General features: G+C 45.2%; 1 protein-coding gene across 1 annotated transcript; it reads right to left on the bottom strand.

Annotated features, from left to right (window-relative positions):
* Window positions 1-2,571: 2,571 nt before the first annotated feature.
* Window positions 2,572-11,777, bottom strand: PEX19 (peroxisomal biogenesis factor 19). The gene is made up of 8 exons (XM_079944996.1): window positions 11,556-11,777; window positions 10,032-10,141; window positions 9,434-9,599; window positions 8,911-8,996; window positions 8,536-8,697; window positions 7,577-7,753; window positions 7,366-7,410; window positions 2,572-7,197 (listed from the first exon to the last, which is right to left on the bottom strand). Exons 1-8 carry the CDS (start codon window positions 11,734-11,736, stop codon window positions 7,114-7,116), a joined length of 1,011 nt encoding a protein of 336 aa, XP_079801122.1. The 5' UTR covers window positions 11,737-11,777; the 3' UTR covers window positions 2,572-7,113.
* Between the last annotated feature and the right edge of the window lie 1,235 nt (window positions 11,778-13,012).

A 13,012-nucleotide genomic window follows, 5' to 3' on the forward strand; every position in this document is an offset into this window, starting at 1 on the left:
TTTGCCCGATAGTTTGCTGACATTAGGAGCCCAGAGTGACCAGATGACAGCCATACCTTTAAGTTTATTGAGATTCTTATGCGGTGCCTGGTAGAAGCATCCCCACTCTGAGAAACAGGACCTCCAGACCCACAGAATTTAAAGTTGCAGGGACTCCTAGGAAGTACAAATTCCTCAAGTGGATCACTGGAAGTGATGTTGAATAGGGTCACTCCTATTTCCACCCCTTCGTTGCAGAGCCCATGAATTCTACCTCTTGGGGATAAAGCACCCTATTATGGTCATATAGGTTTATACTGTATTGTGAAGGACAGCACTCCATCCCTGCTGGCACCACAAATGCACCTTCAAAAGGCCATCTCACTACTGTACCAGGTCAGAGGCTTCTGGGTGATAAAGTATTTGGTAGGAACAGTGGATCCCACTGTCATGTGCCTGTTGCTGTACCTGCTTTGCCATTAAGTGGGTACCTTGTTCCAAGGCATTATTATGTAGGACCCAGTGCTGGTAAATCAAACATCTCTGAGTCCTTGGATGGTAGTACTGGCTCAGGCACTTATAAGCAAAGCAAAATATATATCAGTCCTGATCAGAATACACTGTTGTCTTTTCCAGAATGGAAAAGGTTTGATGTAACCAACTTGCCACCAAATGGCAGGCTGTTCTCCTTGAGTAGTGGTACTTAACAAGGGGATCAGCATTGTTCTTTGATGCTGACAAGATGGACATTTAGAAATAGCAGAGCTAAGTCAGCCTCGGCTAAGAGAAGAGTCCATGTTAATAGGCCAAAAAACAGCCTCCACCTCTGCCACCGTGGTGATTCTATTTATAAACACACTGTGCAAGAACTGGGATAGCTGAAAGTTTCCTAACTAAATTATCCTATCCATAGTTATAATTTAGCACCCTTCTGGTGAATACTTTCGTAAGTCCCCCTCTCATAAATCCACCCAAATGCTCTTCACCAGACCCCATTTTCCTATCTTGCTCCTTCTGGGCCTCTGACCAACCAGCCCACTGACTGTGAGTTCATGTATATACTTGCCTCCAGCCACTACTCTCTCCAAAGCGGATGGTCAAGTAAATTGCCTAAAGCCCTACTCATTGAGAGAATTTCCCCTCATCATTGTCTTTCAGGACCACTCAGGAAGAGGCGGTTGAGAAGCAGTAGTCCATACTTGGCTTGCCCTAACATGATCAAGACAAAGCATCCACAAACCAGACCTGGATTTTTTCCTCCTCTGTCAAATGGTTGAAGGAATTCTTATGTTGCCATAGGCATGAGCTAAGAGAAAGGTATTAGTGCAACAGACGCAGGTAATATGGAGGCCCGGGGCCCTTTGTTCAATTTAACTTACTTGTGCCAAATTTGCTTGGGCTTCTTCCAAACTGTACAATTTCCATTTTAATATGTATTGCTATTGTATCCACCCAATCTTATGATTTGAAACATCTGACAATAACAGGCTGTTTATATGGGCAACTGGTCACATAGTCACTTGATATTTCGTGGTTAGGCACTGAATCTCTATCAGGACCTAACAGTATGCCAGGAGATGCTTTCTCTAAAGCATCTTCTCTAAAGCATCTTAAAGTTTCTCTAAAGCATCTTAAAGAAAGTTTCTCTAAAACTTTCTCTACTGCAGGAAGCATCACCTTACTCCAGAACCCAAGAGGTCTGTGCTGGAACTCTCCTACTGTGGATTGCCAGAGAATCCACACACATATTTTCCTACCACAGATACCTCTAGTACCATGGAATTTTCTGGGTCTTATGGCCCAAGCAGCAGGACTGCTTGCATCATAGGCTGGACCTGCTGTAGAGGCCTTTCTTGCATTCCCAAGTTCAAAAATATGCTGCCTCCAAAACTGGAATATGCTACCAAGGTATTTTGCTACTTTCTTATGGTAAAAGACACAAGATACAATAACTTACCTTTACTAGAGAGGATGTCCCAGAATGCTCCAGATCACTGGACACCTAAAAACCTAACCAACATGGCAGGGCCCTGCATCTTTTGAAGAATTTCTCTCTCACCCTCTGGAGTGTATGTGTCTCACCAAGGAATCCAGAATACTTGACACTGCTTGTTCCTCAGATCTGATTAGCATATCCTTAATACCTGAGTAGCATAAGCTTAATAAAGCAAACAAATGTGATATTCTACAGAATATCCAGGTCCTTTTGGACTATACTGTGAAAGAGAGAAAAATTAACATAGCTCTAGATCAAAACCATGAACATAGGGACTTCCCTGGTGGCACAGTGGTTAAGACTCCGAGCTCCCAATGCAGGGGGCCCGGGTTTGATCCCTGGTCGGGGAACTAGATCCCGCATGCATGCCGCAACTAAGGAGCTGGCAAGCCACAACTAAGGAGCCCGCCTGCCACAACTAAGACCTAGCACAACCAAATAAATAAATAAAATATTTTTAAAAAAAGAACTGTGAACATATACTGTTGGCCATCACTTGCGATTCCAACTGCTTCTGATTCTTCCTTATTAGTATTGAAAGAATATATTCACTAGATCAGGAAACTTTCTGTAAAAAAGGCCAGATGGTACATATTAATAGCCACATAATATATCAGAGGCTGCGTCACTCTCCAGTAAAGAAAATACATCTGGCCTCTTGCCTTCTGAGATGGCCCACACTCCTGTCTGTGAAGTGTGTTTCTCTAAATATATCCACTTTTTACCTATCACTTTGTCTCTCACTGAATTCTTTCTGTGATGAGACATCAAGAACTTGAGCTTCCTTAAGTCCTGACACCAGGAAAGAGAGCTGATGTTTTCTCAGACTGAGTGTGGACTCAACATGTGTTTGCAGGTGAAGTGTCTCGTTAACTACACAGGCCAGAGATGAAGCTTGTCTGATGTAAAATTGGTTGTATTCAACAGAAAAATATCAAGACCTACTTGTAAGGGCCAGAACAGCTCCTGCTTGACAGTGGCTGCTTTTCTATTCTATTTCTCAGAATAAATGTATAAAATCATATTATGAAGTTACAATGCAAAAAAAAAAAGAAAGAAAAAAAGAAAATACATCCATCACAGTACTACAATCAGGACTACTAACTGCTTAAGTTTACAGCAGTCCATTGTAGTCCATTACATCCCACCCAATGTTTGCAAGGACCAGAATGGTGAAACTAAATGAGGATATGATGGGGACCAACATCCCTGCACCCTTTTAAGTTTTTAAGAGTGTAACGAATTGCTGCCATTTCCCCCAGAATGCAATATTACTTTTTATTTACTATTTTGGCAGAGGTGCGGGTGCAGTTTCAGGGACTTCTACTTGGGGTCTCTGCCAACTACCAAATATGTCCATTCTGATTATCTAGGGAAACTGGAAAAATGACCATAAAGTGGATTTTGGGACCCACTGTGAGACAGACCTAGGCAAGCACTCCATTTATTATCTGACCCTATATTTTCCTACTGTAATTGGGGTGAGGTGGGGCGGGGGGAATGCAGGAATGGGAGGTACTGTGATGGTGCTCTGGGTCCCTGGTATCAGTGTAACGCAGACCCCGTATCCCTGGTTTTCCAACTCAAAAATTTTGGGTAGTCTTCTTTCCCTAGTGTATGATTAACTAAGTAAATTGTGCATTCAATTGATAGATTGAGTCCGACAACTGTCTCAGGCCTATAAACTAGGCAAGGAATTGTGACTTTTCATTGAAGTTACTGACCTCAGCCTTCTGTTCAACCATTCTTGGTCACTCTTAATTATATGTAAATCAATACCTTACTTGACTGTCCATCTATATGGTCCCTAAGACCACCCACGTTCCATTAGCCACCTCCACCTTGACCGTGCTGCCCTTATGGAAATTCACCCACCCTGCTTCTGAGAGTTAAGTGTTGCCATTTGGCCTCTGCTATCAGGGCCAAATGCTAGGATCCTATTAGCCCCACCACTACCAAGGAAACCAGTTCTTAAATATCCTCTTCCATCAGCCTCCACCCACAGAGACAACCACTTCTTAACTTCTCAAACATGCTGGTGACCCCTTCATTAGTGCCTTTCTTTTATACAAAATTTTCCTGAGGCCTTCCTGAGAAACATAGTCAGCAGGTGGGTTTTCCAGTGAAATATACATTCATTCTTGCATGCACACTTCCTCTAAGCCTTTTGATCATTTTTCATATGGTCTGTCATCTCTACTTCATTTACTGTGGGCCGTCGTTTCTCCCAAGCTCCCAAAAAGCCATCTCAACAGCACATTATAAGCACCTCATGGGGCCCCTGCCAGGATGTTCCAGAATCATAGGAACATGATTATCACAGTACTAACTTGATTCTTAATTAAACCATCCAAACAATTACAAATTTGTTTTCCAATGTACAGAATTTTGGAACAAAGGGGCACTTCCTTTAAAGTTTGAGAGCAGCATAAACACTTTACAGATTAAACCTAAGCTTTGTGATGGTTATTTTAAGCAGCAAAGGAAGGCTAGAAAAATACTAGAAAAGTCCTTATAGCGACACATTCTTGCTGAAGAAAAGGTTCAGTAGAAGCAACCCTCACATGGAACAAGTATAGAAATGTATCCCTTTGGCTGATGCAACTGTGGAGAGACTGAGGAGGGCCCTAGAGCAGTGCTACTCAGGTGGTTGGAAATTTGTACTGGTCTGTGAACAGTTTTTCACCAGTCTGCGACAAGAATGAGTTAGAAATTAAATGTGTTCAGAAACCTTTTAGCATTTCGTTTTTTATTTTTATTTATTTATTTATTTGGCCGCGTCATGGGGCATGCGGGATCTTAGTTCCCCAACCAGGGATCGAACCCATCCATGACCCCTGCAGTGGAAGCTCGGAGTCCTAAACACTGGATTGCCAGGGAAGTCCCTAGCATTTTGACTGCTATAATATCCAAATGCATCATCAGTGGCCTTATCCTGCGGAAGAGGTCTGTCAGTTTGGTGTTGTCAAACTTGTGTGGTGGGTAGCCCACAGTGTGAACTGCACATATGGAACACATATTGGTGGACAAAGGACAGGATACTTATAAAACAAAAAACCTGGTCCTTTATCACAGTTTGAGAAGGACCGCTCCATCTTTCCACAAGTCCTAGAATAATTCAAATAGTATTTTTGGAACAGAGAGTAACCTGAGGTCAATTTGTTCATGTTCAATCAAAATCAAAATGAAAATGAATGGCCTGGGAACAAAACTAAGGTGGCATCTGTTTAGGTTCCTGGTGTAAGCCCTGGCCAGGCCAGCAGAAGTGAGAATGTGTAAAGGAAAACTGGCACATAGCTCAAGGTGCAAGGCCCTTTCGTTCTTCCCTCCTTTTTCTCTTTCCTCATCCAGTTTTTGCTAGTTATAAGGAGAGAATTTTGGCCATTCACGTCCTGTGACCATCATCACAACTCTGCCTGCACTTTCCCATCTCTTGCAGAGGAGAGGAGTCTCAGATTCAGACCCGGGCTCTTCTGTACTTTAAGGTACAGTAGCTGGACCTTCCCAAACAACCTCAGGCCTTAAGAACATTTCCTTCCTCGCCAATACCACAGAATGTGTGGGATATTAAGGGGTGAAAAGTCTTAATCCAAGGGAAAGTGACATGTCAGGAGCTCAAAGTGCCACAAATGGTAAGTACAAATTTGCTCTGAAAGTTATTTTCTCAGTGCTGAACCAGGACAGCCAGCTGGTCTGACCAGAGTATCCACCAATATGTGGCAGCCAAGGTCTACAGATTCACTGGTTCCCACAGAGAAAAGCAAGGTCAGCTCAAAGAAAAATAATTTAGTAAACATGTTAACAATATATTACTAACATTAATAATAATACTGTGAAATGTTAAAATACAATACCAATCGAAGGGCTTCCCAAATTGAAATATTCAGAGAAAATGAGGAAAGATGGCCATTCAGTCTCCTTTGCCAACTGAGGTGCAGACTGAGCTGGGGAAGGGAAGTGGTGGTAGAACCCAGTAATGCAATGTTATGCTAACATTCCTCACACGGCAGCTTAGAGAAGCTGAGGAAGATTAGGAAAAGACTTGGATGAAAAACAGGCTCAATCCCTCACTCAGAATATTTATTAGTCAGGAAAAAGGACCCAGGCTGCATCCCACCCCGCCTTTCCCAAGCTACCTCCCTGAATCAATGAACAGGATTCAAAGGAATCAGATGTCTCAAATAAGCCAAAATGTATCTGGGGAAGAACAGTAATTCATTTCCTAGACCTGACACTATAATTATATACATTTGCCAGGGAGATAGGGGGGCCAGTGAGGGTGGTGGATGGACTAGATGAGGGGAAACAGGATGGGCCCTTCTTTGTCACAGTTTGGGCTCAGAGAAGGGTTGGAATAAAGAGGTATTTAAAATAGAGAGATGAGAGGAGAGGCAGGGGATAAAGGAAGGTCAAGGGCTGAGTTCACCCAGATCACATAGCATTATAGAAAGAACAGGGCAGCTACTTGAGTTCTCAGGCTGGAACAGGCAATTGAGGACTCTGTACCTGGAGAGAGGAGAATCCCAGGGCTTCTCTTTCAACCTACTGTGAAAGAGTAGCATTTTTAGATGCAAAAGCCCCCCCCCCCACTTACTTTCCCTTCAGAGAATTCAGGACAGTCTGAAGGCAAGAGGGTGTGGTGACAGACCTAAACCCCCAGCCTAGGCTAAGTTTCTCCCCATTCATTCCCACAGGTGCTGCCCAAGAGAACTATAGAAATATAGAGTCCTAGGACTCTGTCCCTGCTCCCCAGGTCCAAGACAGGGAGTAGACACAAGGCACGAAGACCCTGGGTACAAAAGTAACTCAGTGTGGCCCTGTATAACATTATTTTGCGAGAGGAAAGAAGGTGCATGCCCCAAAAGGGACACCTTCCTTCACCTGGTAGGTAGCTGGGCCTTTGCTAGCAGCAGAAACCACAATGGAAAGGGTTCACAGAAATGATCTGCAGAACAGGCCTTATTCCTAGAAAGACAGAGAAAAAGCCTCCGCTGGTATGGCACAATCTTGGGTGGGATGACAGATGGCAGTGGGCAGACCACTCCTGTAGACGACACTCCTGCCTCAGCTCCCAGTGGTTCTGCTGACTCCAGACGTTCCCCCACGGCTGGGAATCAGGGAAGAAAGCATGTTGTGTTTCACATGATCAGACACTGTTCGCCATTGGCACCTGGTGGGCCCGAGAGATTGAGGGCATCCAGGTCAAAGTTGAGGCCAGGAGGCTGGAGAAGAGATGAAGGGACTCAGATAACTCCTCCTATTTCAGAAAGTTAGAGCTTTTGAAGGTCCATCCCCAGCAGCCACAATTATCACCTTAGGTGAAATCATTAAAGGTTACAAAATACTGGAAACCGGGGCTAAGATTAAAGTATATGAGAAGGTATACTCACCATCTCCCCAGCAAGCTCTTTTGGAGGATGGCCCAAATCCTGTAGCTGGAAAATAAGGAAAGAGGAACAAGAGTTAAGACCATGCTATGTGGCCTCTCCTGTGCTCCCTCCTCCACCTTGGCTGGGCAGGGAGGCCTCCTTCCAGGACACCTCCTCCACTGAACACGCAAGCAGATAGCAGCAGCGGGCAGACGGCAAGAGGAGGCCTTACCTGCTGCATGAGATCCAGCACCACCTCAAAACGAGCCTTTTGAGTGGCCTCACTATCTGTGGGGGTTTCTGCCTCAAACTGCTCACATATTTTGCCCATGACACTGTGTTGTTCCTGATATTTTTCAAACTGCTCTGGAGGTAGAGATTCTCGGTGAGTCTGCAACCATTCTGGATACTAAGCAAAGAGAGAATGGGTGGGGAGGAAGTAAGTGAACAATGAATAAGTAAGGGCAATAAAATATGAGGAAGAGTAAAACATGAAGGGGACGGGAACATAGGAGAAGGAAAAGCTAAATCAGCGAGTTCAGCATGAGAAGTAGCACTCACTTCAATCAGATCACCTGGCTGTGCTAGCATTTACGGTCACCAGAGGACAGTAAACATTTCTGTGAAGAGCCAGATAGTAAATATTTGAGGCTTTAAGGGCCACATATGATCTCTGTCACATATCCCTTCTTTTTTGTTTGTTTTAACAACCTTTAAACATCTCTTCAGTGACACTGTAAGCTCTGTGATGGCAGAGACCATCATTTAAACTACTCTTAAAAATTGTTAACAGCATAAAGCCAGTAAATCCTCAGTGAAACCTTATTGGAGAAATTAATGAAGTTGGAAATGCAAGAAAGGTTTATCAGACAACAACAGAGACTTAGACCAATTTACAGAAAACTAGAGCTGAAGGATTTCCCCTTCTACCTTAAACATATTTATTAGTCAGAATATTTATTAGTATGGTAGCTTTATTCTCTTGGAGATGCAACTTTATGGTAGCTTTATTCTCTTGGAGATGCAACTCCTCCCTAACTCTCCCCCTCCAAATAAATAAAGGAGAAAAAAATAGATGAACCTGTACACTTGAGTTACTCTATCTCTGCAGGCTCTAAATAGACAAAGCAGCTCACAGGAGCTGATACAATGGGGAACAAAGAGGAAAAGCATAATTAGAAGTTCACAAACCTTTTCTGTGATCTCCTTCAGTGACGGGTACAGCACATCCTTGGACAGGAGGTTCTGCATGATACTCTGCATGATGGGGAGGATGGTCCCTTCCCCATCTCCTTCATCCATGCCCAGCCCTTCCATGGCCTTGGTCAGCTCCTCTTCTGACATGCCAGAGTTCTAGAAAGGACAGGAGGGAGGTGAGCAAGTATACTACCTTCTTGGGATGCTCACCAACCTTTCAGGTGGGAAAGAACTATTTAAACTTGCCTGTAGCAAAGTAGTCAGGCAGGGACAGACTTGAGATGATACCCAAGAGTCTGCCTTTTGAGACTCTGCTGGTGAAGTGTCTAGGAGTGGGCCCCCTGTGGTTCCCTATCTCTTCCCCCTCACCTGAAGGTCAGTGGCATTCTTGGCTAGTCCACTTAATGTCTCCTTTAGGCAAGAAGTGAATTCTTGTTGGGAAGTCGCATCACTGCCTAGGAGAGATGAAAAGAGCCAAGTTCATTTAGGATTTTAACTGTTTGCTTGCCTGGACTGACCTGGTTACCAGCTTGGATATGGAGCATTTATTAGTAAATCACTAGCACTCCACATCTTTGAATACTCTATGGTTATCTTCATAGTTATTTTCATAAAACTACATGAACTGTGTGTCAGTTTGTTCTCCACAATGACACCCACATTAACACTGTGACCTTTAAAATGGTCACTTTTTAATAATCTTTTCTGTTACTTTCCAACTTATCTCATGCTTTTCATTAAACAGGGTCTCATGCCTCCTCCCATCTCCTCCCCCATCCCATGGCAGTGGTATCATAATTGCTGTCAACTTTACAAAGTTTGGTGTCCTCAAGCAACAATGACCTAGGAGGTTTGCTCAGACATTTTCAGTTGTCTGGGGTCCCCTCCTCACCTACTCTCCCAGCAGCCTCTGAGAGCTTTTGGAACTGCTCTACCAGGTGGGGCTCTTCCTCAGCCAACTCCTTCATTGCTTTCTCGAACTCTGCAGTGGCTTGGGAAGCCAGCTCGCTGTCAAACAGTTCCTGGAAAAACTTCTCTTGGGAGGCGAAGAGGGCATCCTGCAGGGGAGAACGTGGCCTAAGTGCATCTCTTACTTGGCACTCCACTGCACATGGCCTCTGACAAAAGTCACAGGCAGTGGCTCTGGGAAATGCAGTGCTTCCCTCCTACCCACCTCCACTGGACATTCTGACTACCTCTCTTACTAAGAGCAGCAAAAAGGTATCTGGCCACTGAGGGAACGGTATGGAGTGTCACTCCCAATCCAACCATTTAAATCTGCTCTTTTCTTAAAGAACTTCCTTGAGATCCCTCTACTCAATCTGAAGTCCCTGTTTCACAAGGACTGAGGCCTGCAAGAGCACTCAGCAATGTGAGGCCAAGGCACCTCCCCCACCTCCCCTCTGGCCTACAGGGGCCTGCCCAACCTCTGCTCAGAGCTGCATGCCCACTGCCCGCCCCCCCATCCCTTAAGTGGGTGGAACGTATACTTTGGCAGTGTCTCCCGGCGATCTCTTCTGGGACCCCGAAGCATCAGGGGCTGTGGCGGTAGGAGGGGGTGCTGGAGAGGGTTTGGCCTTATCAAAATCATCAAGAGCACCTTCAGAAACAAGAAACACGGCGTGTATTCGGGGATGGATGAGGATGCAAGGCTGGGGAGTTTCTGGGCAAAGCATTAAGAGGACAATCTTTCAAACTGTCAACTTTCCTAAATTTTCTCCTTTTTTTGAGTCTCCCTTTCCTGACCCACCCCTCAATAAGCCTCCCACTTCCCACCCCATTACCTAATTTATTGTCATCAAAGGGGAAGAAATCTCTTAAGGTGGAACAAGCATCTCTCTCAGAGCTGGGAGAAGAGAGTTAAAACTTCTGCAGAGACATCTCCATCTATACAGTGCCTTCCTTGCCATTCTTTAATGACTCCTAGAAATCCCATACAGATATCCAAGGGGAGCAGAGAACACAGATGTCCTTAACCCCCTGAACTCATTCTGGAGCCCTAAAGGGAATAATCTTTGGCAAGAAAGCTGAAGCCACAAGATGTTTCACCTAGCTCCCCATGGGTCCTGGTACTAGTAATGAACTGAGGGACTCCATATTACACTCCATGGGAGGGCACTGAACTCCCTTATCTTCCAGTTTCACTCTCCCTCCCCAAAGCTCTTAGAGCTCCCTCTGGCCTCCTCTCTGCAGACTCACACAGTCACTTAGCACTTCTCACAATTTCTGTTCATCTTTCTGCCTGCCCACTCTGTGACTGAGCAAGAAACAAAAAAATATTCACCTCTTCCCCGAAAAGCCTCTGTCCTCACCACCATTCTGCTTGCCAGACTCTAAGTGTAAGGGGAGGGCAGCGGCCCCACTCTGGCCAAGAAACAGGGCTAAGGAGGAAAAGTACAGCCACCCTCTTTTAAGAGGGTGAATTGTCTTCCCCAGAGGCCGTCTCACCCTGTTTTTCAAAATAATGGGAAGGGAGTGTGTTTGAGCTCTGACATGATGAAAGAACTGGAAAGGGGCCTGGTGAGAGAAAGGTGAAAGGACTGGGAGAAGGAAAGGCGTGTCTTCTGTGTTAAGGAGAACAGGACAGTGCACAGAAGGACGCACTTCGGGCTCGCTAAGAGTTAATGGAAGCGATCCGTGGATGTCCGGTTCGCGGCCCACCGAGGACCGAAGGCTGCTGCCGGCGGGGAGAAAGTCAGACTTTAAGAACTTACTAATCTAAAAAGTAAGGGGAGTTTGGAGTGGGATCGTGAAACATCGTCATCTGGGTTAGTTTCCCCTCCAGCAAGGAAATCAACAGTCTGGGCCGCTCAGGGACCCAAAGCGAGCTCCTCAGCTCCCGCCGCGAAGGAGAGGGTGACCCAGAGATTATCTCGGGGGTCGCAGACTCTCCGCCGCCGACCAACCTTTGGAGAACCTCTCCTGCTCCGCCCCAAATACCTCAGGTTCACCTAACCCCCTGAAGGGATCCTTACACCCGCCCCCTTCAGGCCTTTCCCATTACGGGTTCTTACTTTCCAGAAGCTCTTCCAATTCCCGGTCGGCTTCAGCCCCAACACCACCATCCTCCTCGGCCGCGGCCATCTTGCCACCTCCGCCGTGCCGTAGGAGGCAGGACTCTGCACCCCACCCCCCGCGCCCTCCCCCTCTGCCTCGTGCAGCCAATGGCATTGTTGGCCCGTGCCGGGCCGCCATTTTTAAAGGGACAGGAAGCTTCGATTCTTTTTTTTTTTTTTTCTTCCACTTTTTCTCTAGGGACGTAGAACCAACAGAGGGGAATTTACTGTTACCTTCTGCCAGGTTTCTTACTGGCTTGGCCTCCTTTCTTTCAACTGCCCGCATTACCTGGCTTATTATTTCTTCCTGAACTGTGGGTAGGCCAAATTGGGACAAACTGCCTACGAACAACCAGAAGCTGTGCATGTGTAATCAATAACGATAGTTAACGGCATACCCAACATGCTAGTTTCCTCTCACTTCCCTCTGTATTTTACTCAAACGTCATCTTCTCTGAAATGCCTTATTTGGCCTAAGTACAATTGCAACCCCTCTCCCACACACATATACACTTCCTATCCACTTTTCCTCTTTATTTTTCTCAACACTTACCACTATCTGACATACTATATATTTTATTTATTTATCGTTATCTCCTCTCAAGCCCCTTGGAATTTAAGCACCATGATAGCAAGGATTTTCATCTGTCGTGTTCACTGCTGCATCCCCAGCTCCTAGGCTAGGGACTAAAACTTGGGCACTCATTGGCTGCTCTTTGCTTTCCCAGGCCCTGATGAGGCATGTTTCTCTGCAGAATCTAGTGGATATCTCTGATTTCCCTGCACCTCATTAAAACTGTCACAGTGCCAATAACTTAGAACTCAATGTTGGTTAATTAAATCAGGCAGAAAAAGCGACTCTTGGACCTTGGACTAAGCAAGGAGGCAATTGGAATGTAGTGGTAATAGACCTGCCTTCCCTGACCTATCTCCTTTTCTCTTCGCAGAACTCAGTTGAGTGTAGTTGGAGGACACTCAGATAGACAACTCCAGACATCCCTTCCCTCCTCTGGAATTGTGCTATTCAGATCTGTGAGAATGCATCAACTGCCTGACAAACCTATCTCAGCCCTTGGAAGGCATCTGCTGTTGTTTAATATCCTATGCTGGGCACAGTGGAGGGCAGAGAGAGAAATCAGGACCAGCCCTTGCTGTAAGGTAGTTGACTGGGGATTAGGCTGGAGGTAGGATTAGACATACACACAGTAAGTATGGCACAAGGTTAAGTGTCTTATAAGAAGTAAGGATAAAGTACCATAAAGTTTAAAAGGGAGAAATCACACTAAATGAAAAAAGTTATGTCATGACTTTCATCCTTAGCTTCCAAAACACACACTTGAGTACTTGTGTCAAGCACCAGTTTAGGTACTTACTCTTTCCTTGACATACAGGGCACAGACTTTTAAAATACCTGT

The sequence above is a fragment of the Stenella coeruleoalba genome, assembly GCF_951394435.1.
Source record: "Stenella coeruleoalba genome assembly, chromosome: 1".
In the NCBI taxonomy this organism is placed as follows: domain Eukaryota; kingdom Metazoa; phylum Chordata; class Mammalia; order Artiodactyla; family Delphinidae; genus Stenella; species Stenella coeruleoalba.